The 27,713-nt window shown below is 43.9% G+C and overlaps 1 protein-coding gene across 8 annotated transcripts in view; it reads right to left on the bottom strand.

Annotated features, from left to right (window-relative positions):
* MAP2K5 (mitogen-activated protein kinase kinase 5) overlaps positions 1–26,521 on the bottom strand; it is a 276,193-nt gene extending 249,672 nt beyond the window's left edge. For 7 of the 8 annotated variants that reach the window (XM_059697326.1, XM_059697354.1, XM_059697306.1 and 4 more), the window contains exons 1-3: positions 25,707–26,521; positions 19,190–19,238; positions 2,184–2,251 (exon numbers count right to left, since the gene is read on the bottom strand). In XM_059697326.1, coding sequence (XP_059553309.1) covers positions 2,184–2,251; positions 19,190–19,238; positions 25,707–25,841 — 252 coding nt within the window. In that variant the 5' untranslated portion in view covers positions 25,842–26,521. The remainder of the gene's footprint in view (positions 1–2,183; positions 2,252–19,189; positions 19,239–25,706) is intronic. The other variant, XM_059697290.1, reaches the window with a different exon arrangement.
* Positions 26,522–27,713: the final 1,192 nt, after the last annotated feature.

Genomic DNA, 27,713 nt, shown 5'->3' on the forward strand with positions numbered 1-27,713 from the left:
AAAAAGTCTCAGGAACTTAAGTTTAAAAACAATTACATAGCTAATATTTTCCTACAAAACTAAGCATTGTATTTGAGAAAATAAACACAAATCATAGGGAATATATACTCAGATAGCTCAACTAAGGTATTATATAAATACTAATCACTCAGATTTTAATAGTGGTTATAACATAGGAAGATCCCAATACTAATGTGCAAGGAAGTGAATAGGAGAGAAACAGTATAAAACGTAAAGGATCATGGGCTTTAGCATAAGAGAAAACTGAACTTTAAATTTTTTTATTTATTGATTGATTTGAGAGAGAGAGAGAGAGAAATATCAATTTGTTGTTCCACTTATTTACGCATTAATTGGTTGATTCTTGTATGTGCCCTGACCCGGGATTGGACTTGCAACCTTGGCATATTGGAACAACACTGAACCAACTGAGCTACCTGGCTAGGAGAAGAAACGAAACTTAAATTCCATATTCACATTCATAGCTCTAAGACCTTCAGCATGTTTGTTAATCATGGCTTCCTCATCTAAAATATAGAAATGACAATATCTACCTCACAGAGTGATTAAAACCAATGAAAATGAAATGCCATAAGCATCTAGTCTATAGATGAGGCACCAAAAACCACAGAAATGATTATTATTATGATCACATGAAGAAACATTCTTAAAAGACACAATTTGTCAGGTCTTCCCCAAAGTACATAATTAAAAACACACCTTTTTATGTGGATATGTCAGAGACATAATGAAAGTACCCCGCTGTCAGTAATGTACTCTGCAATAGATGCATGTAAAAAAACTAGAACCAACCTATGTGTGTGTGTTTTCTAAAAATAAGCATGTCACATTCCCAGGAGAGTAGAAATCTATCAATACTAGTACTAGACCTTTCAGCAGACCATCCTACTCTACCTTTCAAGGTGCTGATGAGCCCTGCTCTAAATTCTCAAAGCACAAGGACTCTCAAGTAAGTTAATGGGAAGTCAATGGGAAATTGACTTTTCCTACTCTGTGCAGCTCTGAATGCAACGCTCTGTTAATCATGCCATTCTTCTTGTTCTCTTTCTTCCTACCCTAAATTAAAACTATTGGCAGAAACCCACAAAGATATTTTACAGTTTTCATTACAATGAAACAATACCTTGGGTTGAAGGTGAAGTCTATCAAAAACCTACAATCTAACTGTTAGCTGAGATTAGCATCATTTCCGCCACAATACCACTTTGCATTTGTATAGAACTTTTAAGTTTTCAAAGGGCTTTCACGGCTACTCCCCCATTTGATCATTACAATAGCCCTGTGCCATAGAAAGGACATGTATTATTATCCACAACTGACAGATGAGGCAACAATAGCACAGAAAGGTTAAGTGATTTGCCTAAGGCCAGGAAACCAGAAAAGAGCTGGGTCTCCTGGCTTTCAGTCCAATGTTCTTTTCACCAGACCATCAGAGATTTTATAAACACATACAAACTCAGATAAAATAAAATAAAATAAGAGGAAATTTGTTTATTTTATCATAGTTGAATTTTTCAAGCTCAGTACTAAAGTTTTAGAAATGTAGTCTTTTCTCTTGTTGATCTACTTCAGCCCTGTGACAAACATTAATGCAAATTTTCACTGAAATCCAAAACACAAAAGAAAAATCATTTCAGGATATATTCAAATCACTTTGATTCAGTAAGTAAGCCCATAGTAGTTCATCTTGGGATGGGCATAAGGGGGTGGATAAAATAATGGAGAGCACATCTTTAAATTGTGTATCCATATTAAGCCTGCAGCTACATTATAACTATATGTGTTTGGAAGGGTGAAAGAGATCGCCAGTTGAAAGTAGATTTTGAAAAATTTTTTAGAGCCCAGGGGTTCATTTTTAATGAGCCGTTACTTTAAGTACTGCATAAAAAATACAGAAAATTGATAGTCCATTTAGTCTGCACCATACCTAATGCAAAAGTCATTAAGATGCATTATTCTTAATGTTCACGATATGATCAGTAAGTGTCTTTTGGAAAGAATGCCCTTAACTTTCACATAAGGAAATCTTTGAAAACCTTATATACTATATAGAAAAATGTTATGGCAATTGTGATTTACTTTTATACCTTCACTTTGCCAAGAAACAGCATCCTCAATCACAGTAATATATTTAAGATAGTCCTCATTTGTAATGTACTTACATATGACAGCATTGCCTTCATTTCTTCATCACTTCTCACTGTAATTCGATCACCATCTTCATCTTCGTCTGTTTAAAAAGCAACGTAATGCAAGTGATAAGATTTGCATTTTTTATGTACAAAAACCACATCAGCTGGAAACATAATACAATTTGTTTTTACAAACTGATATCCAAATCCTCAAAACCCTATTTTGGGGGATGTTGAGGTTTGTTGTTTTGCTTTGTTTTTGTTCAGGATACAACCAGAATCTCAATAAAGAACTAAAAAATTAAGGGACAGCTAAAAATTAAAATATTACTCATGCCATTCATGACATGTATTTAGGAGTACGATTAAAACAGGTTTGGTTTGGAGAACTTTAAAAACTGAAGACAGGCCAGTCCTATTCTACTCTCAGAACTTTTTTTCTTTCCCACACAGCACCCTATCCCTCTATTCCTTCATTCTTTCTCTCTTCCAGAGAACCACCCACCATGTCACATTAGCATAATAAAAATGACTAACATTTACTGATCATCATTATACACAAGGCACTAAGTGCTTCACATGCAGTAAGAACCTCCTGAAGAACTTCACAACGGTCCTATAATGTGGATAGTGTGACTTTATTATTATTATTATTATTATTAATTATTACTAGAGGCCCGGTGCACAAAAATTTGTGCATTCAGGGGGAAGGGGGGGTCCCTCAGCCCGGCCTGTGCCCTCTCGCAGTCTGGGACCTCTCGAGAGATAACGACCTGCTGGCTTAGGCCTGCAACCAGGTGGCAGAGGGCAGGCCCAATCCCTAGGTGCAGCCCCTGGTCGGGCTCAGAGCAGGGCCGATTGGGGAGTTGGGGCGCCGCCCCTGTCATGCACAGAGCAGGGCGGATTGGGAGGTTGCGATGCCACCCTCAGTCACGCTCAGGGTAGGGCTGATAAGAGGGTTGGGGCACCGCCCCCTGTCACACTCAAGGCAGGGTCGATGGGGAGGTTGCGGCGCCACCCCCTGTCAAGCACAGAGCAGGGCCAATCAGGGGGTTGGGGCGCTGCCCCCTGTCACTCACAGAGCAGGGCCCATCAGGGGGGTTGGGGCTCCGTACCCTGTCACACACAGAGCAGGGTCGATCAGGGGGTTGGGGAGCTCCCCCCTGTCACTCACAGAGTAGGGCCGATAGGGGAGTTGGGGCACCGCCCCCTGTCACACACAGAGCAGGGCGGATCAGGGGGTTGGGGTGCCACACCCTGTCACACTCAGGGCAGGGCCGATGGGGAGGTTATGGCTCTACCCCGTCACACACAGAGCAGGGCCCGTGGGGGGGCGGTTGGGGCATCGCCCTCTATCACCCACAGAGCAGGGCGGATCATGGGGTTGGGGCGCCGCCACTGTCACACTCAGGGCAGGGCCGATGGGGAGGTTATGGCTCTATCCCGTCACACACAGAGCAGGGACCACCGTGGGGGGTGGGGGGGGTAGGGAGGGGTTGTGGCCCCGCACTTGTCACACACAGAGCTGCAGGGCGATCAGGGGGTTTGGGTGCTGCCCCGTCACACTGATCCCGGTGCCAGGAGGCCTCTCGGCTCCACTGATCCCAGTGCTGGGAGGCCTCGCGGCTCTGCTGATCCCGGTGCTGGGAGGCATATTACCCTTTTACTATATAGGATAGAGGCCTGGTGCATGGGTGGGGCTGGCTGGTTTGCCCTGAAGGGTGTCCTGGATCAGGGTGGGGGTCCCCACTGGGGTGCCTGGCCAGCCTGGGTGAGGGGATGATGGCTGTTTGCAGCTGGTCACACACCCTTCAGGGTGGGGGTCCCCACTGGGGTGCCTGGCCAGTCTGGGTGAGGGGCTGAAGGCTGTTTTCAGGCTGGCGGGTGACGGAAGCTCCCAACCGCTCCTTTTTTTCTTTTATTCTGGGCCAGCTTTAGCTCTGAGGCTCCAGCTCTTAGGCCTCCGCTGCTGAAAGCAGGTATCTGGTTTGTTTGCATTCTATAATCGAAACAATGTATAACTCCAGCTCTGAGATCCCGGCTCGCTGAAAGCAGGTTTCTGGGGTTTTGCTTAGCTTCTATATTTGTTACAATGTTTCAAACTGCAGGCTCAGAGGCCGGCAAGGCAGGCGGGGAACGTTGGTTTCCTCCGTCACTGAAGCAAAGAGGCCTCATGTTAGTTTCAAGCTGCCTGGTTGCCAGCCGCCATCTTGGCTGGCAGTTAATTTGCATATCTCCCTGATTAGCCAATGGGAAGGGTAGCGGTCATACGCTAATTACCATGTTTCTCTTTTATTAGATAGGATTACTAGAGGCCTGGTGCATGAATTCATGCACGGGTGGGGTCCCTCGGCCTGCCAGGTGATTGAGGCCTGGGGGGGGAGGGGCTGTGGGTGGTTGGCCACTGGCCCCACCCCCGAACAGGGCCTCATCGGGGCCAGGCCAGCCAGAGGGGGGTGCAGGGGGTCCGCAGGAGGGCAGTCGGCTCACCAATTGGGAGTGGGGCCAGCTGGGAGGAGGAGCCGCAGGAGGTTGGCCAGCTGGCCCCACCCCCATTGGGCCAGTTGGTCAGCCGCAGTGGGCGTCCTAGTGACCGGTCATTCCAGTTGTTCTGGGCGTTCTGGCATTCCAGCCGCTGGCTTTTTATATATATGGATTCATTTTTACAGAAGAATAACTGGGAGCCTAGTGTAAGGTTAACTTGAAACGCAACTCTAACATCCTCTCCATATCCTATTCTATCTAGTAGCTCTCTTTCTCTTTTTGTACAGTTTCATTTGTACTGGGAACTCTGACCACAGTAAGTATCAAACAGCAATTCATGGTACTTTGAAATAGTCTTGAAACTAGAGGATAATAAGGCTTTACAAGATACATAACCAGAATGTATTCATTTGACTACATTTATTATCAAAGTAGACACACCCAGAAACAATCTACTTATTTCAACTATGCTTCCTTTATTCAAAGTAGTTTTGAAATAACTCTTCACAAACTGCTTTAAGAACTAGAAGACAGACCACGTAAAAATATCAGATCTCACTTTTAACCCAAACAAAATTGTCCACCTGATCATTCTCCTACACTACCTGCCAAGGAGAACTCAGAATGACTTTGGCTATTTCTAAATATTTAGTTAGCTTCTTCATCTTTCTAAAGATAAACATCTGTCAACAGGAGAACAGCCTATGTGGTAGACTCTAACTGTACAGTTGAAAGAAAAATACCAAAAATATTTTTAGCAACAGCAGCATTGTTGGAAAAAGTACACAGCTTCCCAGAGGACAACTTGGAAGGGGCTACTCTCTCTCTCATTTGGATGTCTCAGCTCTGGTGCACTTATTAAACAATCAGTGGTGTTATTTATTTTGGTCACTCTTGGGTATCTAATTGCTGATTTAATCAGATGCAGAGAAACTGATCCCAGGCCTGGCTTTAAAACAAAAATGTAAAGTGGCTTTCATGTATATAATATACAACATGATATTCCTTTATACTATATCTGTTTTTACCCTTTGCTTACATCACATACTCTGGGGATTCTTACTGAAAAGACAGTATGAGTTCAGTTCAGCACAAGGCTCTTTGCCCATCAGCCCTCCTTTTTGTCCAGCTGCAGTTCTGAAGATATACCCTGTTCACTGACAAGGCTCTGGAAACCCTACAAGGGAGCTTGTGTTGTCTCCCAATTAGCATATTACAGAGCAAAATGCTACTTCCTTTTCCTTTTCAGAAGCCGGTAGCAATCTGACATCATGAGGGAAACTAGCACTTGAGCCAGCCCCTCTCAATGATCAAGCCCACAGCTCTTGCTGGGGTTTTCTCTCCAAAGCATTTGTTCCTGGATCCTGGTTCACTCCAAATAGTTCCCCAACTCAATGTAAATCAGTATCAAATCATACTAAATATCTGTATAGGTAGAAACTGTCTGAAGTTGCTATTGGCATTACGCTATCAAGAGTGGCCTGTTTTCCGTATAAAAGACACACAATGGTGACTTTCAGTAACAAAGGTGGCACTTTCCTAGATGTTACTTATATAAAGGATATATAGGAATCTAACACTGTTCTTTCTTTTCTTTTTTAAGTTACAGAATCTATAAAACCAAATGCCATTCTAGTTTTGGAAACAAAAAAGTTTCTACATAGGTTCTAGAAACTAGTATTTTCAAGGTTAAGTCAAAAAGTTTTCTTGCCGAAACCGGTTTGGCTCAGTGGATAGAGCGTCAGCCTGCGGACTGAAGGGTCCCAGGTTCGATTCCGGTCGGGGGCATGTACCTGGGTTGCGGGCACATCCCCAGTAGGAGATGTGCAGGAGGCGGCTGATCGATGTTTCTCTCTCATCGATGTTTCTAACTCTCTATCTCTCTCCCTTCCTCTCTGTAAAAAATCAATAAAAAAATATATTAAAAAAAAAAGTTTTCTTACAAATGCAGGAAACAAAGGGGAAAAACAGATCCTATATAATAAAGAGGGAATATGCAAATTGACCATCACTCCACCACAAATATGGTGGCACCCACAGTGGAGGCGGGGGTTTTCATAACAAAGATGGTTGCACCCACAGCGGAAGCAGGGTTTCCATAACACAAGATGGCTGCACCCACAGCAGAGGTTGAGTTTCCGTAATGAGCCTTAACGAGCAATCGGCAGGGACCTGAGGCTGCACCCCCCTCTCGCCCCTGTGGGGCTTGACAGGGGACCTCAGGCTGCATCCCCCAACCAGCAGGGCTTGACAGGGGACCTCAGGCCATGCCCCCGCCCAGGCACCAGGCCGGGGGACCTCAGGCCATATCCCCCGCCTGGCAGGGCTTGATGGGGGACCTCAGGCCACGCCCCCTGCCCCAGCGCCAGACCAGGGGACCTCAGGCCACACCCCCTGCCCCGGCGCCAGGCCGGGTGACCTAAGGCTGCACCCCCCGCCTGGTGGGGCTTGATGGGGACCTCAAGGTGCACCCTCCACCCTGGTGCTGGGCCAGGGGACCTTAGGCTGCACCCCCTTCCCAGCGCCAGGCCGGGGGACCTGAGGCCGCGCCCCCTACACTGGCACCGGGCCAGGGGACCTGAGGCCGCACCCTCCTGCCCCAGCGCCGGGCCAGGGGACCTGAGGCCATGTCCCCCGCCTGGCAGGGCTTGACAGGGGACCTCAGGCCGCACCCCCCACCCAGCGGGGCTTGACAAGGGTGGGGCCGGCCAGGTCTGGATCTAGTCCAATGGGGGTGGAGCATCCAGGTGTGGGTCTTGCACGATTTTGAGGTGCATGTGGGTGGGCGGGGACTTGACCCTGGTGCGCCCCAGACTCTGACAGGAGGAAGATTTTCATATACATTTTACTAATGTTCTTTCATCTCTGACACTTCTAATATAGAGAAAGGGCAAATAGCAATATTAAAATATTTCCTCTAATTAATTCCCCTTTAATGTGCACAAATTTCAGCCCCCACCCGTGCACCAGGCCTCTATCCTATATAATAAAAGGGTATATGCAAATTGACCCTAACAGCAGAACGTCTGGGAATGACTGGTCACTATGACACACACTGACCACCAGGGGGCAGATGCTCAATGCAGGAGCTATCCCCTGGTGGTCAGTGCACCCCCACAGGGGGAGCTCTGCTCAGCCACAAGCCAGACTGATGGCTGCCAGTACAGTGGTGGTGGTGGGAGCCTCTCCCGCCTCCTCAGCAGTGCTAAGGATGTCTGACTGCAGCTTAGGCCTGCTCCCTGCTGGCAAGTGGACATCCCCCGAGGGCTGCTGGGCTGCCAGAGGGATGCTTGATTGCCTGCTTGGGCCCGATCCTCTAGGGCGTGGGCCTAAGCCAGCAGGTGGGCATTCTCCGAGGGGTCCCAGACTGCAAGAGGGCATAGGCTGTGCTGAGGGACCCCCCTGAGTGCACAAATTTTTGTGCACCAGGCCTCTAGTATAGTATAAAGGAATATAATGTTGCATATTATACACAAGAAAGCACTTTACATTTTTGTTTTAAAGCCAAGTCAAACTCTCTGTTTAGATGTGGGCTAAAATGATTTGTTTAAAAAAATGGATTTGTTTTGATAAAGTCCTGAACCTGGAAATATTTTCAATCTGAACAAAGTAGCTTTTTGTAAACCTCATTTCTACACCAGGGCCAGCTACAGAGATGGTGGTTATAAAGGGACTGCTTATATTCAAATTTCAGTATGTACATGGGATGGAAGTGCTTGGAATTCAGTAAAACAGTTGGACATCCCCCAAGGGCTTCCGGACTACGTGAGGGTATAGGCCAGGCTGAGGGAGCAATCATCCCAGTGCAATAATTTCATGCATTAGGCCTCTAGTCTTTTTATAACTTGTAAAGAGAGGACAAGGATTCCAGAAAAATCATTTATATCACATCTCTCTAAATCAGGAATGACAACAACAAGCTCCCCAAACCAAGCTTGAATCTTTAAGGCTACTTAAAACAAAAGATTCTGGAATTCTAGAATTCTATGAAATATCTTAGGAATTATTTCAACAAAAAATTGTGAGGGGAGTCAGCCACCAGAATAACTTATTATTTTTAGCAATTCCATAAAAAGCAGCTATGAAACACTAAAAAGGTATTTTGCTTTAATTTGGACAGAAAACTGAAAATAACAGGCCAGAATAGCCCACCTAGTGGTAAAGTGTGTAGGGCTATCCCATAAGGCGTCTGACTCCAAGAGAAAGACTTCTGAAAAGTTGAAAGAGGCATTCTATCTAATCAAGTCTGAGGATGAAATCAGGCTTACATGACACAGTGATTAGTAGTTTTCATGGATTAATAAAAAAGCCCCATTTTATGTATGTATTGGTTTTCTTTACAAATTGCTCTTTGAGGGGACTGATTCACTCTAATAATTGGATTAGTAGTTTTAATGAAGACTCCAAGTTCTTGTCAAAGAGGAGACTGAGTTGGAAAAGTAATCAAACTTATGAAAAGAATGATAATTCCAGCCAAAATGCAAATTCCAGGTAACCTAACCCCCAAGGGCAGGCCAAGAATAAACCATTGGCTTTGATGTTTAAAGTGAGAATATGCTTCTCTCTAAAGACAAAGAATTCCAAAGAAGACATACAATAGGTACATGAAAAGATGCTTAACATGACTAATCATCAGGGAAATGCAAATCAAAACCAAAATGAGCCCAGCTGATTTAGCTCAGTTGGTTAAGTGTCATCCCATGCACCAAGAGGTTGCTGATTCGATTACTGGTCAGGGCACATGCCCGGGTTTCGGGCTTGATCTCCAAAAGAGGATGTGCAGGAGGCAGCTGATCTATGTTTATCTCTCATCAATGTTTTTATCTCTCTCCTTCTCCCTTCCTTTCTCTCTCGTAAAAATCAATAAAAACATATTTAGAAACAAAACAAAATGCAATGAGCTGTCTTCTCACACGTGTTAGAATGGCTATCATCAAAAAGTCAAGAGATAACAAGCATTGGTGAAGATGTAGAGAAAAGGGAACCCTTGTGCACTCTTGGTGGGAATGAAAATTGGCACAGCTGCTCTGAAAAACAGTATGGAGGTTCCTCAAAAAATTAAAACTACAATTACCATATGATCCAGCAATCCTACTTCTAGTGACATTAACAAAATCCAGCCAGTAGATAGACTTTCAGCAAGCCAAAGGACATGAAATCAGGATTCTGTAGAGATATCAGCACTCCTATGTTCATTAGCATTATTTATCACTAGAGTCCTGATGCACGAAATTCGTGCAAGGTGAGGCCCTTGCAGCCCCAGCTTCGTCCAGCAGGTCATCTGGACAGCCGTTCCACTGTTTGGCCGTTTGGTCGATTTGCATACTACGCTTTTATTGTTATAGATAGCCAAAATATGGAAACAACCTAAATGTCCATCACACACACAGTGCATATTATTCAGCTATGAAAAATAAAGACATGCTCAGATAAAATAAAAAAAAAGAGAGAAGAAAAATAAAGACATCCTGCCATTTCTGACAACTTGTATAAAATTTGAGGGCATTATGCTAATAAGTCAGTCATAGCAGGACAAATATTGTTTGACATCACTTATATGTGGAATCTAAGAAACCCAAACTTTGAGAAACAGAGAGTAAAGTGGTGATTACCAGTGGCTGGGGGAAATGGGAGAGATATTTGTCAAAGGGTACAACTTTCAGTTATAAATATAATAAGGCCTGGAGATCTAATGTACAGAAAGGTGATTATAGCCAATAATAATGTGTTATATATTTGAATGTTGCTAAGACAGTAAATCTTAAATGTTCTCACCTCAAAAAAAGAAATGGTAATTATGTGATAGAATGGAGGTGTTAACTAATAATATGGTGGTAATCATTTTGCAATATATATCTGTATCAAATCAGCACACTGTATACCTTAAACTTATACAATGTTATATGTCAATTATATCTCAATAAAGCTGGAGGAAAATAAAGAAAATGAGTTGACAGGTATGAGAAGTAACTAAAGGATAAGAAAGTAGAAAGATACACCAAATAATTCAGTATGACAATGACTTAAAATACTTATCTCAATAAAAAGTTGGACATACACCAGTGGTTCTCAACCTTCTGGCCCTTTAAATACAGTTCCTCATGTTGTGACTCAATCATAAAATTATTTTCATTGCTACTTCATAACTGTAATGTTGCTACTGTTATGAATCGTAATGTAAATATCTGATATGCAGGATGGTCTTAGGCAACCCCTGTGAAAGGGTCATTCGACCGCCAAAGGGGTCACGACCCACAGGTTGAGGACCACTGACATACACAGTCTAGCAAGACTCTGGCTATTTGCCTATCAAGCTGGATTAGCTATAAAAAGTACACTAACTGGAACTGTATATCATAAAAACTTACTAAAATGGCACAGAGTTTCAAAAGTATAAATATGTTGGTGAAGAACACTAGAAAGTAGTGGTACTAAGTAGAAAGAAGTAGCAAAAAATAACTTGAACTCCTTTTGTCTTATACATGAAGGTTCTTTGCCATCTGACCAAAAAGCATTACGGATATGACCAAGAAGTGGGGGCGGGTGCAATAGATCTGATACTCTGGTTCACAATGAGATTCCAGGCTTCTCTAGTTGCCTGGAGCATAGTTACATGATTTTCCAGCACATTAGGGAAGCAAAAGTAGAACCAGAAAGTCTATGTACTGGCTGGATTTTGTTAATGTCACTTAAAATGGAGGAAAAAATCCTAGCAAGATACCAAATAGAGTGCAGCAGATGGTAAACAAATATTATGAAGCAATCTTTACAAAATCTGCAGTGTGTCACAAATATACAAAATGGCAGAGTTTGGGAAAAGAGAATCATAACAGGCCATATGTTGTTAGCAATTTTATTTGAGGCAACATGCAATCCAAAAGAGAAACCAAGAGAAGGAACATAAAGGCCCAATAGAGGAGAAGAGGCAGCCTCAGGTAAGGGCGGTCAGAATGGCAAGCACAGTGCCTACCAAGTAAACAGCAGACTCAGGGGAGGTCTCAGCCAAACAGCATCCACTGCAGTGACAGGACTCAAGTGGGCTTTGGAGAGAAACAATCTAGCTTCTACAAAGAACAACAGAAAGTTAAGGCTATATATTATATGTCATTTGTCAATTCCTTCAGTGCCAGGTGAGAGTCTATTAAAACTACAGCAAAGGTGTTTTTTCAAGGCAAGAGGAAAGAAATGAAAACATAATTGTATAGGTTAGAAAGACATCAACGGGAAATTACCAGAAAAGTTGTCAAGTTTACTGCCCTTCACAGGTACGGAATCTAAGACCTGGACAGGACTAGAGGCCACTGTTTCTATGGCCAAATCTTTATATCCATGAGTTTAATTTAGTTTCATGCCTCCCATCTTCTGATTCCTTCTTCAGTTCATTGCTCCCTTTTTCTTCCCAACAAATATGTAAGTGTCTACCATGCAGCAGGCAATTTTCTGAGCACTGGGGATGGTAGCAGGGGAAAAAGAACACCTGATTTCATGGAACTTTCACATTAGTTGAGAGAGACTGAAAGTGAAAGTGTTCCAGGCAGAGGGAACAGCTAATGCAAAGACCCTGAGGCAGAAGAATATCTGGCATGTTCAAGAGACTGAAAGAAAGCCAGATAAGTGGAATAGAATGAGATGGGGGAGAGAGAATTAGATGAGTTTAAAGAAGTAATGGTAGAGCAGACTTGGGGGCAGATGAGAAAATGGGCATTTTAAGGATTTGGCTTTCACTTCTGAGTAAGATGGAAACCACTGGGGGGTTTAGAGTGTTATGATCTCACTTAACTTCTAAAAGGATTACTTTGGCTGCTGTATGGAGGCAAAAGCAGAAACAGGGAGACCAGTTAGGAGACCAAATGATCTAGTCCAGGTGAGATATGATGGTGGCCTAAACCAAGCCGAGAGTTTGAGTAGTCGTCACATGCTGGATATAGTTTAAAGATAGAGCTAATAGAATTTGCTGATGGATAAAATTTGAAAAGATTGTCCTATTCCTTCACTCCTTCAATCATCCATACATTACAGAAACACATATTGAGTGAGTACTATGTGCCATGTACCATGTTAGGCTTTCCAGGGATCCAAAAATGAGCAGCATTGTTTACTGCCTTCAAGAAACAAACACCCTGGTGCTTGAGTAAAGAAATTAAGCTTAATTATTATGCAAAATAGCAAAATTACCCATAAACAACTGCTCTCATAAGACTAAAAAGGATCTTGGACTTTTTGTATCAATAATATTTAGAACCCAAATTCCAATAAGTTAAAGCTCTCTTTAAACGGTCTCAAATTCTAAAATACAAAAGTAACTCTTACCTATTAAATAATTTTTAGACTCAGTGTAGTTTTTTTGTGAACTGCAACTTTTCATTAACCTACCTAGTTTTACTTATAAGCAATCATCTATCTTTTACATATACTATAGTTTAAGGAATAAACTTTATTTTTTCCATATATTTTATGATGTCCATATATTTTATGATTTAGACTTTTCTACAAAGCAAAAGGGGGTTTTCACCCAACTATTTAAAATGAGACTGCCTTTGTTATTTGAACATGAGGAATATTTTTATAGGTAATCAGCTATAATTGTTTTCTATACTCTAAGAATTTACAACTTATGTAATTGTAATTTTTCTTTAAATGGTCATAATATGCCAAATTTACAATGAGATATGATGTACTGGTTTTAACATTTCCATCCAAAATAATCTGCCAGAAATTCATAAAACAACTGAAAAGTATTCTATTCAAAAAGAAGTTAGAATAAAATGGTCATGGTTGAAGAAAGACAAAATTTATCCTATAACCATTTTTCTGAACCAAAATTTAGACATATGGTTTGACAAGTATGAAGATATTCATGAGAGCTACAGACCAAAGAATGTGAAGTCAGAGTGTCACAGGAAAGTAGTGCCATATGGTGCTTCTAGGTAGAAGTCAGCACTTGTCCATACAGACTTTCAAGTGACCAGTAAGATCTTACTCACCAGCAACCAACCTAACAATCATTTTACAGCAGTAACTTGTCTAGAGAAAATTCAGGGAGAGGAATGCATGTATATGTGCAGGGAACTCATTAGTGGGCATGGTTGATTTTCATCACTTCATGTGCTGTGTACTCTTTAATCTGTTAATGGAACTAAAAACCAGCAGGGGTCTTTGGGCCTATAAAAATGTCAAGCTTCTACAGCATATGTACGGCCCACACATGCAAACACACAAGATTTTTATGGTTATGGAATGTAGCTTCAGCTCAGAAGTATTCTTACACCTGGGAAAAAATGAATTATTCAATACCTAATATGGGGTCAACTGTTTATCTGCTTGAAGAATAAAGTTGTACCTTCATCTGACTTCTCCTTTCACCAAAATAAACTGAATGTAGTACAAAAACCCCTTTGTAATACAAATGCACACTGTTTAAAAACAAACACTAATACACATATGAACATTAAAGCAGAAAAAAGAGAATAAGGATGAATGTTTTCAATATCCTGGAATGTGAAAGACCTTTCTAAGCTTAACATAAATCTAGAAGTCACAAAGGAAAATATGATCAACCTGACCATGTAAAAACTTTCAGCTTTCCCATGGACAAAAAGAAGAGGGATGAAAAGACCAAACCCAGTGAAAGACAAGTAGTAAACTACACAAAAACATCCGTAGCATATAAGACAAAGGGCAAACTTTCTGAATATTGGCAAGCTTTTAAATCAGAAAAAGACAAATAACCTAATGGAAAAATTGGTAAAGGTGACAAATAGTTAACAGAAATTAAAAACAAATGACCAAACTACAAATGAAAATATGCTCAGGCTCATTTATAATTAAAGAAATACAAAATAAAACAGTAATTCATCTTTTTCACCTATCAAACTGACATTGACTTACAAGTTTGCTAATACCCAGAGTTAGTGAGGGTAGAGAGAAACGGGCAGTCTCAAACGTGGTTGGTGGGAGTGTAGATTGGTTCTACTTTTTGAGAGCAACATGGTAATAGCTATTAATATGTATATATGCGCACTCTTTGTCTCAGTATTTCCAACTCTGAAGAATTTATCCTACAAATATATTTGCACAATGTGGAACAATACAAGACAATGCTGCTAACTGCAGCATTTTTTTTCAAAAACAAAAACACCAACTGGTCCATCAATAGGTTAAACAAATTAAGCCACAGCCATAAAATTAAGAATAATGTAGTCATCCAAAAGAATGAAGTTATGCACACTAATGTTCAAAGGGGCCCAATGTGTGCTTTTAAGTGCAGGCAGGGGAAACAAGTTCCAGTAGAGCATATAATATGTACAGAGAAAATTTCTGTGAAGATATAGAAGAAACTGTTAACGAGTGACTCAGGTAAAATGGGAACTTTTACAGCTTTCTTTATTCTATGCTGTTTGAATGTTTTTTAAAGATCACCTATACCTCTTCATTAAAAAAAAAAAATCAAGCTAGCTATTGAAAAGTACTTTAATTTGTGCTCTCATAAAGAAGAAAAAACTAAGGAGTAAGAAGAAAAAGAGGTTTAGGGCCATTAGTCCAAGAGGTGAATTCAGCAGAAATGGGCCTCCCTCACCTCATCCCCTCAGAAACACCATACCCAGGAACAGAAGTCAGAAAGAATACAGCCACTGCAGACCCTCCGAGGTGCCTGCCCTTTCTCTTGTTGCTACATTCATATCACTAAATATAACACCATCTCTTTTGTACAAGAAATCAACTGGTGCTAGGTATATTTTTCAGTAATAAATATCCTATATAATAAAAGCCTAATATGCAAATTGTCCTCTCAGGCAGTTATTAGACTGGGAGACCGGGAGTTTGATCACTCGCTATGATGTGTGCTGACCACCAGGGGGTGGTGCAGAACATGGTGGGCATCAATGACGCAGTGCTGGCAGCGGGCAGCAGTGGAGGCACTGCCGGCCCTGATGGGCCATGACAAGAGGGGGACCATAGCAGGATGGTGAAGCAGGTAAGCAGGCAGCACCAGGCCAAGGTGGGTGCAAGGGGGGCCCAATCGCCCCGCAGACGGCGACCAGTGGCGGAGGTAGAGGACAGGGCTGCCGCCTGGCTCCCAAAAACTGAGGGAGCTGGGCAGGGGGCCCAGCCCCTATCAATCGCCCTGCAGGTGGGATGGTGGAGCAGGTATGGGGGCGGCACCAGGCCAAGGTGGGATGCTAGGCAGGGCTACGGGGCTGCAAAGCTGGGAGCGTGAGCTGGGGCTGCGAGGCTGGGGATGTGAGCCGGGGCCCAATCTCCCCAGGCCAACCCAAGGGACCCCACTCATGCACAAATTCGTGCACTGGGCCTCTAGTACTACCATAAATATATCTTTGATTAAAATTTTATATATTTAAGAATTGTTCTATCATACCCACAAACCACTGATTGAAACTGCTCAAAAATATCAGTAAATTAGTTTACAAACTACATCTTTCCAACTACTCGACATAACAAAAGGCTAATATGCATCCTATATAACAAGAGGCTAATATGCAGATCGACCGAATGGCAGAACGACCGGCGCTATGACGCACACTGACCACCAGGGGGCAGACGCTCAATGTAGGAGCAGCCGCCTGGTGGTCAGTGAGCTCCAAAAGGGGGAGCACCGCTCAGCCAGAAGCCGGGCTCACAGCTGGTGAGTGCAACGGCAGTGGTGGGAGCCTCTCCTGCCTCCGCAGCGGTGCTAAGGATGTCCAACCGATGTCCGTGGGGAGCGGGCCTACGCCATCAGTTGGACGTCCCCCAAGGGCTCCTGGACTGCGAGAGGGCGGAGTTTGGGCTGAGGGATCCCCCTCCCGTGAGTACAGGAATTTTGTGCACCGGACCTCTAGTTTCTTATACATAGCTTCCATTTATTAATTCAGAAAATAAGGTCACCTTAGAACAATTATGAAAAAAAAAAAAAAAAGCCAGCCTAGGATTTTAAGTCTATAATAGAAAGTACTCAATGATCTAAGCACAAAAAACTATCATTATTTTGTCTGTGTGTATTTTCGTTTTTATTTATTTTTTCACCTAAAACTGGTCCAGATGCAAATGGATACAGATATGCTGCCATGTAGGTGGAGGTGTGTGTTTGGGGGGTGGGGGGGGGAGAGAATGAGATGTCTAAGAACTTAAACCTAAAAACTTAAGAATTTTTTCTGTTAGAGCTAGGCATACTTTTCAGTATTAAATATAATACCATACATATTTCTTTGATAAAAGTTTAATTTTCAAGAGTTTGTTCCATCATACCCATAAACCATAAACCCATAAACCATATAAAACATACTTAACACACTTTACAGGTTTTTAACTGTTTAATTATAAAGAGCGTAAGTTTTACACTCAAAAAGAATTGTTTGAATCTGGGCTCCACCACTTCCTAGTGATCAACTTCGGCAATCATTTCATGTCTCAGAGCTTCAGTTTCTTCACAGGTATAATTTTCCTACCTTGCCTGTTGTAAAGATTAGCAACAATCTAAGTCAATCCTGTAGTACATTGCCTGGCACAGAGCAGACCATCAATAAATGACAGCTACAGTAATCAGTATTATCACTATGAACCTAACTCTTGAAGCCTGTGGGGCATGGGTACATTGAGCCATTTTGGGGGACCCAAAAAGCAAGAAGTAGAAAGTAGAAAGCTTCTTTTCTGCCGCACTTAAGAACAATCAGAACACATGATTTCAAGAATTATGAAAACTCTCAAAACACATTTCAGCAGTGGTTGAGAATATATATGTATATGCTCTGGAGTCTACTCCAGAAATTCCACTTTACCATTGACTAGCTGTAAGGCTCTGAGCAGGTCTTAGAGATGTCCTTTCCTCAACTAAAACAGAGCTAATAACAGACTGTCAACGTGCTTCGTGGGGATCCCGTGAAGGTTAAATTAAATGAGATAACCCATGGAATGCTTTTAGCACAGCATCTAGCAACAGCAAGTACTCCAAATGCTTACTATCAGACTATATGTGAAATCCCTGGCACCCCCACGGAGTTACTGCAAGGGGTCTAAAGAGCTTGCAACACTAATATGTATTTTAGATCTATGTACTGTTTTTAATAAAATAGAAATTATCTTAAGAGTTCTATTCAAGTAGCTTTTAAAAACATGTAATAATTGTTGAAAAATATTCGAACAATAGAGAAATAAGTAAAGGAAAAAGTGTGCTCATTCAGCCCCCACTCCAGCCTCCAAGTCGCCTTTCCAGGGAAAATCATTAGAAAGCACTGCAGCAACTTCAGATCCTTGTCTCTCAATATGTAGGGTGTCCCAAAAAAATGTATACACGCACTTTGAATAACAACAAATGCAGTGTTTATTAAAATACATTTCATTTTCAAAACTGAGCTATCAGCTGTTAAAGTGTGTATACATTTTTTTGGAACACCTTATATTCATGAAGTTGGGAGGAGAGATTAGTTTTTTCAGAAAATAGGATCTTACCACATATATTATTTGTTTAGTCAATAATATATTATGGATATCTTTCCGTGTCAATGCATAAAATCCTAACTCATTCTTTATACCCACTGCCTAATGATTCAGATTTATAACTTATTAATCTATTATTTTAGGCAGTTAGCTTACTTTGAACTTTCTGCTATTAAAAATAATTCCACAAGAACAGTTTGTTTGAAGGGCATTCAACATATGGTTAGGTCTTTCTGTTGGACAGCTTCCTAAAAGTGGATCTGCTGAGTCAAAGGTTCTACACATTTTATATTTTGGTAAGTACTGCCAAATTGTCCTCCAAAGAGAACATAAGTAAAACAGAGGACAATGTACTCTCTGTCATTAACCATCTGCTTAAAACACAAGAACAAAAAGTACATTATGTGGAGAAACCATGCATTTTTCCACATGGAAAGCGGCACTCATCTTTTTTAAAAAATGGGAACTACGGTTACAAATCCATTATCCTTCTCAACACCAGAGCTCCTGACTAAATTCTCACCTTAACATTACTCAGACCCTGACCTCTCCTGCAGTGACCTGCCTCATATCAAAAACCAGTTTTCTAGTGCCCTGCCCTGCCCCCGATCCCTAAGCCAACTGCTTTGGTGTGGAGGGTGGTGTGGGGAAAGGACTTAAGACCTGAAGTGTTGCTGCCATCATCTAGCAGCCATGCCAACCCTCACTAAAACAGAATTATTCCATTCAATGTTCACTTAAAAGCTCTGCTCTGTGGCTGTTATAAAGCAGCAATGGATTAAAATCTCTTAATCAATAATCATTGGCCTACAGGTAGTTTACAGGTTTCATTTTACACCACAATATTATTACAGTGAGGAGCAAGAGCAGATAAAGGTCATGTTGGTAATTAAAGCTATATTATAGAAATATGCACACCCAAGATATGATTAAATAAGAAAATATTACTCAGTTAAGTATCATCATTAAACTTGCATTAATTTATAAATATTTAAATGTACCATATGATGATCATAAATAATGTGTTTTTGTCAGTTTCTAAACTAATGCAACCCATAAACCCCTTGAAAAATTACTGCAGAAGGAACCAGTCAAGAAAGTATACAAGCCAGACTTACATTCAAATGCTGTGGTTGTTGCTTCAGGCAGAACCTGGCCTATCACATCCTAAACAAAGAAAGAATAAAGAAACGCAATTAGCCATCTTCTTTATTGCTAACATGTGGCAAATCCTAGAGGAAATATGAGAACCTGGAAAAGATTTTTGAAATGTGGGCATAAACTATAAAAATATTAGCTCATAATCACACTTAGCCCAGCAATATAAGCCAAGAGTTTAAATCTCTATTGAGGAGGCGGGGGTGATGGGGGGGGGGGGCTGGGGGGGAGGGGGAGAAGGGAGTGGAATCTTTACAAAATCTTTTCTACTTTGTATTAATAACATAATATTGTCTTCTCGACTCAACAGTGTATACAAATACATTATTGTATATTTATTTAAAAAATTGGTTTCTCCCATGGGAGGCTGTGGAATGTACTGCAGTAGAGAGAGTAAGGGGGTTGGGAGTCAGACTGGCCTGGGTTTGAATCTCAGCTCTGAACTTACTAGCTGTGTGATTGGGAACAAATCTCTGAGCCTCAATGTCATTACCTTCCAATATGGGTCCAGTAATACTCATAGAGGTAATATAAAAATTAAATAAAAAATATAATAAACATAAGCTAGCCTAACACATTGTAGACATTCAACATGTAATTTCTGATATGTAACTATCACACCCTGTCTTGCATTCATAATGGGAAAAGCTCAAAAACAATTTCTGTTATGATATAAACCTATAAAGCTACATGTACCAGTAATACAAACAATTCATATCCTTTATTCTTAATCAACTGAAAAATATTTAATGACATTAAAATAAAGTTGATCTAGCCTGCAGAATTTTTTAAAACTATATATAATCTGCTATCAATGTTTAAATGAATCTATGAAGTTGAAAACATGATAATCTACAGAGATAGCTTAAAGGGGCACAGAACGCCTTCAAGAAATAGTCAGTTCTGGGAAAAGTGACCCTCCATTATGTCCAGTCCAACCCAAGTGGTCTGCAAACCTCATTGCTCTCTGGCAGCTCTGCCACTAGGTCCCTCCTGGGCTGTGCCAGAATTGGGACCAGGCAGTCGGCTCACAAGACAGTGGGGAGTCTTTCTCAGCAGGGAGCCCACAACCCCTCCAAGTGGGGCACTTAGCAGAATGGCGGCTGCAACTTCCTTCTAAAGGCAGTTCTTTAGAAGCTTTTGCTGCAATGGCAATTTGCATAATAGCCTTGCCTCTACGGTGCCATTTTTTTTTCTTCAAAAATAAATCTGCATATAAAATTGATCTAGGGAACTATCTTAGGCAGCCCTCACTCATTAAGGGCCAAAGGAGATTATTTTCCCCTCTAACTCGTCTAAGCAAATGAAACATCTACTTTTAAAGGAATTATTTGTCAAAGATTTTAGTGTTAAAGAAATTCTTTCTAGACCTGGTGGGGTAGCTCAGTTCGTTAGAGAGTCCTCCCCATATGCCAAGGCTCTGGGTTCAATCCCGCTCAGGGCACATGCAAGAATCAACCAATGAATGCATAAATAAGTGGAACAACAGGTCTCTCTCTCTCTCTCTCTCTCTCTCTCTCTCTCTCTCTCCACCCCCCCCCCCCGCCCTTCCAACCTCCCTCCCTCCCTTCTTTCCTCTCTTTCTAAAAATCAAATAATAATAATAAAATAGCTCTGGCCAGTGTGGTTCAGTGGGTTGAGTGTTGTCCCATGCACCGAGAGGTCATTGATTTGATTTCCCGTCAGGGCACATGCGTGGCTGGGTTGGGGACTCGATCCCCAGTAGGATCTGGTAGAGCCCCAGAGCTATCAGAGAGCAATGAGGTTTCCAAGCCACTGGAGTTGGACTAGACGTAATGGAGGGTCAATTTTCCCAGGAGACAGCAAATCGATGAATGCATAAATAAGTGGAACAACAGGTCTCTCTCTCCCTCTCTCTCTAAAATCAATGAAAACATATTTGAATAATTTTTAGTTCTTTCTACACACTTGTATACAGAAAGTATTTATTGACAGGTAAATGGCTACTGTAGAGAGAGTATGAAATAAACTACACAGCCAGCCAGTGTAAAAAGCCCAAGAGTGTCGACGGGAGCCAAACTGCTAGGGCCGGACCTTGGCTCTGCCACTCACTAGCTAAGTGACTAAGCCTCAGTTTCCTTCTGTGTAAAATAAGATCACAAGTGTGCCAACCTTGTAGGGCTAAATGAGTTCATATTTGTAAAGTGCCTGGAAGAGTGTCGAGCACGTACCCATATGAGCGTTTATTAAATAAATAAAACAAGTCACTGACGACTGGAACATTACAAAAACTTACCTCATAAGGAAACCTTAAAATTTGGCACCCAAACAAACAGAGGAGGATGGTCATGCGATCACTTACTTCAGCCTTCCACAGGACTTACTGAGGACCTTTCCTAGCCAGTATGGTAAAAAAGAAACAAAACCAAGGACTCTACCCACAACACTCCACATCTAGATTATCACTGCTTACTTCCAGGGACTCCGATCATTCAGACAACCAACCTTGAGACATGAGCTCCACAGTATTAGCAAACTCATTGAGGACATTTCCTACTAAGAAGAGTGGACCCCATCAAACAGCAAATCCCTAAATAACTAGCTGAAGACCCTGGGGGGCAGCAATGGCATCCTTTGCCCATCAACATAAACAGGGAGCCACATGTGCTTGACATCCAATGTGGGGAAAAGGGAAAGCAAAAGCAAACCCACTGGAGAGAACCATCCTGTTTTGTTAAAGCAATAAAAGGGGGAGGGGGGGTGCTATCATAAAGACCAAAGCCTAAAAGGTCTGAAAATGAGTCAATATCTACTGGTCATTTCTAAGCAGGGCACATTTGATCATTTTATTCATATTTTCCAGTTACATTTGAAGTGATTTATTTCAAAGCAACCCAGTGAGGTTTCAAAGAAAGCTTAAGTTTAAATATCTTGACAGTGATCATTTCTTCGTTTTTCCCCTCCCCTTCCTTTCAATGAATGAGGCAAAAGTCTGACAGCCCAAAAGCATAATTAACCGTCTACAATGTACTAGGAGCATAAAGAACACAAAGCTGTAGGCGATAGAAAAATAAAATTTAGGAAGAACTGAATCTGGTCACGGAGATAAAGACAAACCTAGAAGACTAACAATACAGTGTACTTACAGAATGATAGAGCCAAACCAAAGAAACCTGTAAGTAGCAAGTACTCGCTAACTCGGGAGGAGGGAAAAATCAGACTCGGTACAAACAGGAATTTCCCAGAAGGGAAACCTGAGCTGGGACTCGGGAGACAGGATTCAAACAGCAAGAGGAAAGGGGTAACATGCTCTCCTACCACTGACGAATTCAGGAGATTCAGATCTCCTGCACAATTTTCTCCAAGCTGTGCCAAGAGAAACACACAACACTGAGAACAGATAATCCCAATGTCTCTGCCCCTGAGCACCAACTGGGTCTCCGTCACACTACAGCCAGTCCCTAATCAATTCAGACAAAGGGCACCGGCCCAAAGTGGCCAAGTGACTGGCCCAGGGTCTCCCAGCTATTTGCTGGAGCTGTGACTGGAGCCCCTGAGTACTGACTCCTGTTCCAAATCACTCTCAGTTATAGTTGAATCTGACTACAAACTTTTTCTGGCTTCTGTGTCTGGTTCTGCCCAAAACTAGCTGTATAACTTCAGGAATTTCCCCCTCTGAGGTTCATGCTTCCTCATTTGAAAACTGGGGCGAGGAGGTTTAGATGAAGGGGAAGCTTTTAGGTTTCATTTGGCTTTAATCTTTAAAGTTCCAAGACAGAACAGCTGACGTATCTGTTGGTATTTTGCTAATTTCTCGATGAAGAGATGAGATGAACCTGGAGAAGAGATCACAGGAGTCTCCAGGATCTGGGTTCCAGTTCCAAGAACTTTAAGGAGCACCAGGAGACAGGGCAGCGCCCACCGCCACGAGCCCTGCACCTGGCCTTCCGGACAAACGTGCGGCACCGGTGCCCACCTGAGCAAGCATGTGTGAGGACACAGGGCATTCTGTGCTCTGGATGGTGGGACCGTTTGTGCAAAGGCTACTCATACGCCAGTCAGCCTTGAGCCAAAATACAACTGAGAGATGCTTGAGAAGCCGAAGACCCAGGCCCTATCCCTTATGTCACACCACCACCACTGCAGAGCACTTACTATGCTCCAGGTTTCAGTGCTTTAGATGTATCAACTCCAGTAGTCCTCCGAATTGTGAGGTAGGCATATTTACTCCTCCAGCCCTTTTTTTAAAAATAACAGATGAAGAGCCCTGGACAGTGTTTCTCAATGGTTAGAGGGTCAGCCCATGCACCAAAGGGTTTCAGGTTCAGTTCCCAGTCAAGAGCACATCCCTGGGTTGTTGCATGTTTGAACCCTGGCCCCAGTCGAGCTATGGTGTGTGGGAAGCAACCAATCAATGTGTCTCTCTCATAGCAATCTCTCTCTCTCTCTCTCTCTCTCTCTCTCTCTCTCTATATATATATATATATATATAGATAGATGTGTGTGTGTGTGTGTGTGTGTGTGTGTCCCTTTATCCTTCCCTCCCTCCCACTCTCTCTAAAAATCAATGGAAAAAATATCCTTGAGTGAGGATTCACACACACACACACACACACACACACAAATAACACATGAAGAAACTGAGACACGTGCCCAAATGAGCCTGGTAGAGCTTACAATTTAAACTCAAACAGTATGTTGTACCATTTTACTTAAAACCTTCTTTCTCAAATAAGTAAAGTGAAAACGAGCTCATGTTTCTCTAATTACTGACACAATCTCATGTAATCTTCACAATTACCCCTCTTTTACAAGGAAACTGAGGCTCAGAAAGGTAGAATGACTTGTCTAGTTAGTGAGACTGCTTGCTATCAAACCCAAATTTTTTAAAATTCAAAACCTAGTGTGCTGCCCACGAAACCAAAATTGCATGCATCCTATCTGAAGATCCCTCATTTAACAAATATCTCAGGGTCCTCTGCAGCACCAGAAACGGAGGGGAACCAGAGATGGCCGTCTCCTCCAGAAGTTTACCATCTAGTGGAGGAGACAGACAAAATTATGACACAACCTATGTGCTTTGCCGGAACAAAGCTGTGGGAACACTGAGGAGGGGCAAGTAACCAAGACTAAAGTGGAAGAAAAGTGAAGCTGGGCTTTGAAGGACGGGTGGGAGTCGGCCAGCTGAAGGGCCGAGTGGGGATCTGGGAGAACTCGCGGTTCGTTCCAAATGCCTGGAGCACGAGACGCTCATTGGGTTGTGGAGAGCAATGAGGCTGGTGCCGGGCAAGGACGAGCCAATCAGGACGGGCTCAGAGGACCACAGGAAGGAGTTTGGCCCTTAGCATGAGGGAAAACCTTTGTGCATGCGTGTGTGTGCGTGCGCGTGTGTGTGTGTGCGTGTGTAGAACTCTAGATGCAAAGAGAAGGATGGCATGTGGTGGACAAGAGTGGACTGTAGCCTCTGCACTCCTGGGCCAGACACCCGAAAATCTGTATGGTCTGAGTGGTCAGTAACATCCAGAACTCAAAACATAGGAACGGGAATGGAATTTTGACTGGGTAACCCACCACAGCCAAAAATCTCACCGCACGCAGATCTCTCCCCCAAGAACCTCCATGCAGCCCTACCTGTTCTTGCGTGTAGATAGGACGGAGCTGGTATTTGCAATGTGCTCCTCCACGCAGCCCTACCTGTTCTTGCGTGTAGATAGGACGGAGCTGGTATTTGCAATGTGCTTCCTGGTATGTGTCAGCTCTGCCTTGGATACCTCAGTTCCCCAATAAAATGGGCACAATACACTGTCCACCTCAAACGAATGCTAAACTAGGAGAAGGGCACTCCCGTATGTGGAAATAAATACCAAGTAAAAGTAAGGAAGTCCGGGCTCTGGTGCTGACTCCCCAGCTCGAGCGCCGGGCTCTGGCGAAGTCATTTCCCCGCACCGCCCGCGCCCGGTAACCGTCTGCAAAGAGAGACGCCTCCACGCAGGCACGCGGGGCGCTCGCATCCCGTGACTTCATTTCAGACACATCCCGAGTACCGGCTGCGAAAGCAAGGGCACATCACTGATCCTAAAATGCACATTCCCCCTACTGTAACCTCTCTGAAGTCAGGCTGTTTTTGCACAACGTGTGGCGTGCCACGGTTTCGTGGGTAGCGGGTGTGTGTGTGTGTGTGTGTGTGTTTTCTTAGTGGTACGTAACATAATATCTTAAAACGAACGACACCTTGTTTTTGATGAAACATGACAGGTCCGCTGCCTGGTTTCCCTTTCCCGCTGGTCCCCGAGTTCAGGGGCCTCCATGGAAAGCCGGGCTGGAATCCGGCCGGGGACCTTCCAACAGACACTTGAGAAAAACTCTCCCGTGGACTCGGCTCGTGGTGTCCTGGCGGCTCTGGCCTGTGTCCCACCAGGTCGGGCTGTGAGCTGCTGAGGGCCGGGCTCCCTCTGAGCATCTCCATCTCCCCCGCCCGCGCCCCTCGCTGGGCCTGCACACCCGGCGGACACTCACCAGCACGTCCCTGAAGAGCAGCTGCGGGCCGGAGCTCACCGTCCAGTCCACGGCGCCCCGATTGGGAATCCGGATGCGAATCACCAGCACCTGGCTCTCCATGGCGTGGAAGGGGCCGAAGGCCAGCCACAGCATCACAGGCGGAGGGGCTCACGTCCTGGGGTGGGGGGTGTCCATGGCCCCCGGGGAGGCGGGGGCTCCGAGGGGTGACGAGGGGACCGAGGGGAGGGGGGCAGAGAGAGGGGAACGAGAGGAGGGGTGGCAGGAAGGGGCCGGGGCACCCCCTAGGCCGGGCTGGGGTGGCGGGGGGTGGAGGGTGTCTCCTGTGAGCCTGGACCGGCTGAGGGGCGGGGACCATAGGAACTAGCGGAGGTCAGAGGTTCTCGAGTTGGGAGAGGGCCAAACGGGGCCGCGCAGCTCTCGGCCGTCGGTGCGGACGCGAGGAGACTGCAGAGGACGCCCCGTTTTAGGGGGGACAGCGGCAGGGGTGCACTCCTCCTCGGCGGCGAGGGGAGGGTCCCAGACTGGCGGGGACTCAGTCCCGGGCTGTTAGGAAGCCCCGTGGCCGCCGGACTAGGAAAAACCCGAGGGGGGCCTCCTCGGGAGTGTCGGGGGCGAGTCCTCCGCCCCAACCCGGGCCAGACACGCGGGCTCAGCCCCGGCCGCCCGAGGCCGTGCGTCCCGGCAGCGGCAGGAGCAGAAGCAGAAAGGCGGCAGCTAGGGCACAGTTACTCCGGAACCAAACTGCGCGGCCCCGGAACCACGGGAGCCAGTGAAAGGAACCCGCCTCCCGAGCCGCCATGTTGGAAGAGGGCAGCTCCCGGCAAGCCCCGCCCCCGCGCCTCGGAGGGCGGGGCCCGGCGGGTCGGATGGCCCGGCCCACTCGCGAGGCCGCAGACGCCCAGGGCCCGCCGGCGGCGACTGCGTGACTGCTGCTCCTTTCCCGACCCTCGTTAGAGACGGCGAGGGGAGGGCGCCTAACAGACGGAGGAGGAGAAACCGGTGACGGCGGGCTCTCGCGCACGGTTTGCCTTTACGGACGCCTCGGAGAGCCGGAACGGCTGCTCTCCTGGCTCCTTACTTCTTGGGGGCTTGTGCACCAAACCAGCAAGAGCAAGGCAAGAACTAACCAAACGAACAAAAAAATAGTTGTCTTTCCCTTTTCCTTCTTCCAATGCACTGATCCAGAGGCGCGACAACTCTCCCGCGTTAGCAAAGCGCGCTTGACTTTTCCTTCCAGGGAGCTTCTTGACCCCGCGATGGCCCAGAAACGGCAAACAGCTCCCCATTCAAAAGCCACCGTGAAGAAATCCAGAGTTTTAACGGCCCGGAGACAAGTGCAGTAGTGGCATCGTCTTCTCTTATGAAACCGTTGCAAAAACTACCCAGTCTAGTCCCAGAATTTCCAAGTGGGTAGCAATGTTTACGTGATGGGTTCGATCACAGGCAGTAGCCATAACCCTGGTTATTTTTAAGCGCCTTGTTAACCTCAGGTTTTAAAGGGCATAATTTTGTTGCCCTACGGTGCCCATGGAGACATTGGTTTAAAAAGTGCTTACTGTAGGTCCGTCCTTTATCTCTTTCTAATGAAGGTGCACATATCGCTTTACTTTGGGGTCTGAGTTCCGTATACACTGGTGCGGGGAGAATGTCATTTTCCCTCTCCAACAGTCAGATAATGAATGCAAGAGAGAGAATATTTTAAATGTTGGTTAGCTGCAGTATAATACCAAAAAATTTTTCTGCATTCATTTTCTCTGCCTGAGTTTCTCTTATATTTAATTTGAAAGTCCATTGTAGGAGACAGCTGATCTCTTTTCAGTTATTGTAAGTTAATAGCTTAGGTAGAAATTCATTTACTCAGATCCTCCAGATATTCTGGGAATTGCCCCTTCCCACCTGCACTTCAGTTCTATGAAAAATAAACCCGTTGCTCAAAGTCCCCATGTACTTTTTATTGAAAGTTCGTTTCCTATTACTAGAGAAAATAGACCACAAAACAAGATT

Source organism: Myotis daubentonii, chromosome 1, assembly GCF_963259705.1.
Source record: "Myotis daubentonii chromosome 1, mMyoDau2.1, whole genome shotgun sequence".
NCBI lineage: Eukaryota > Metazoa > Chordata > Mammalia > Chiroptera > Vespertilionidae > Myotis > Myotis daubentonii.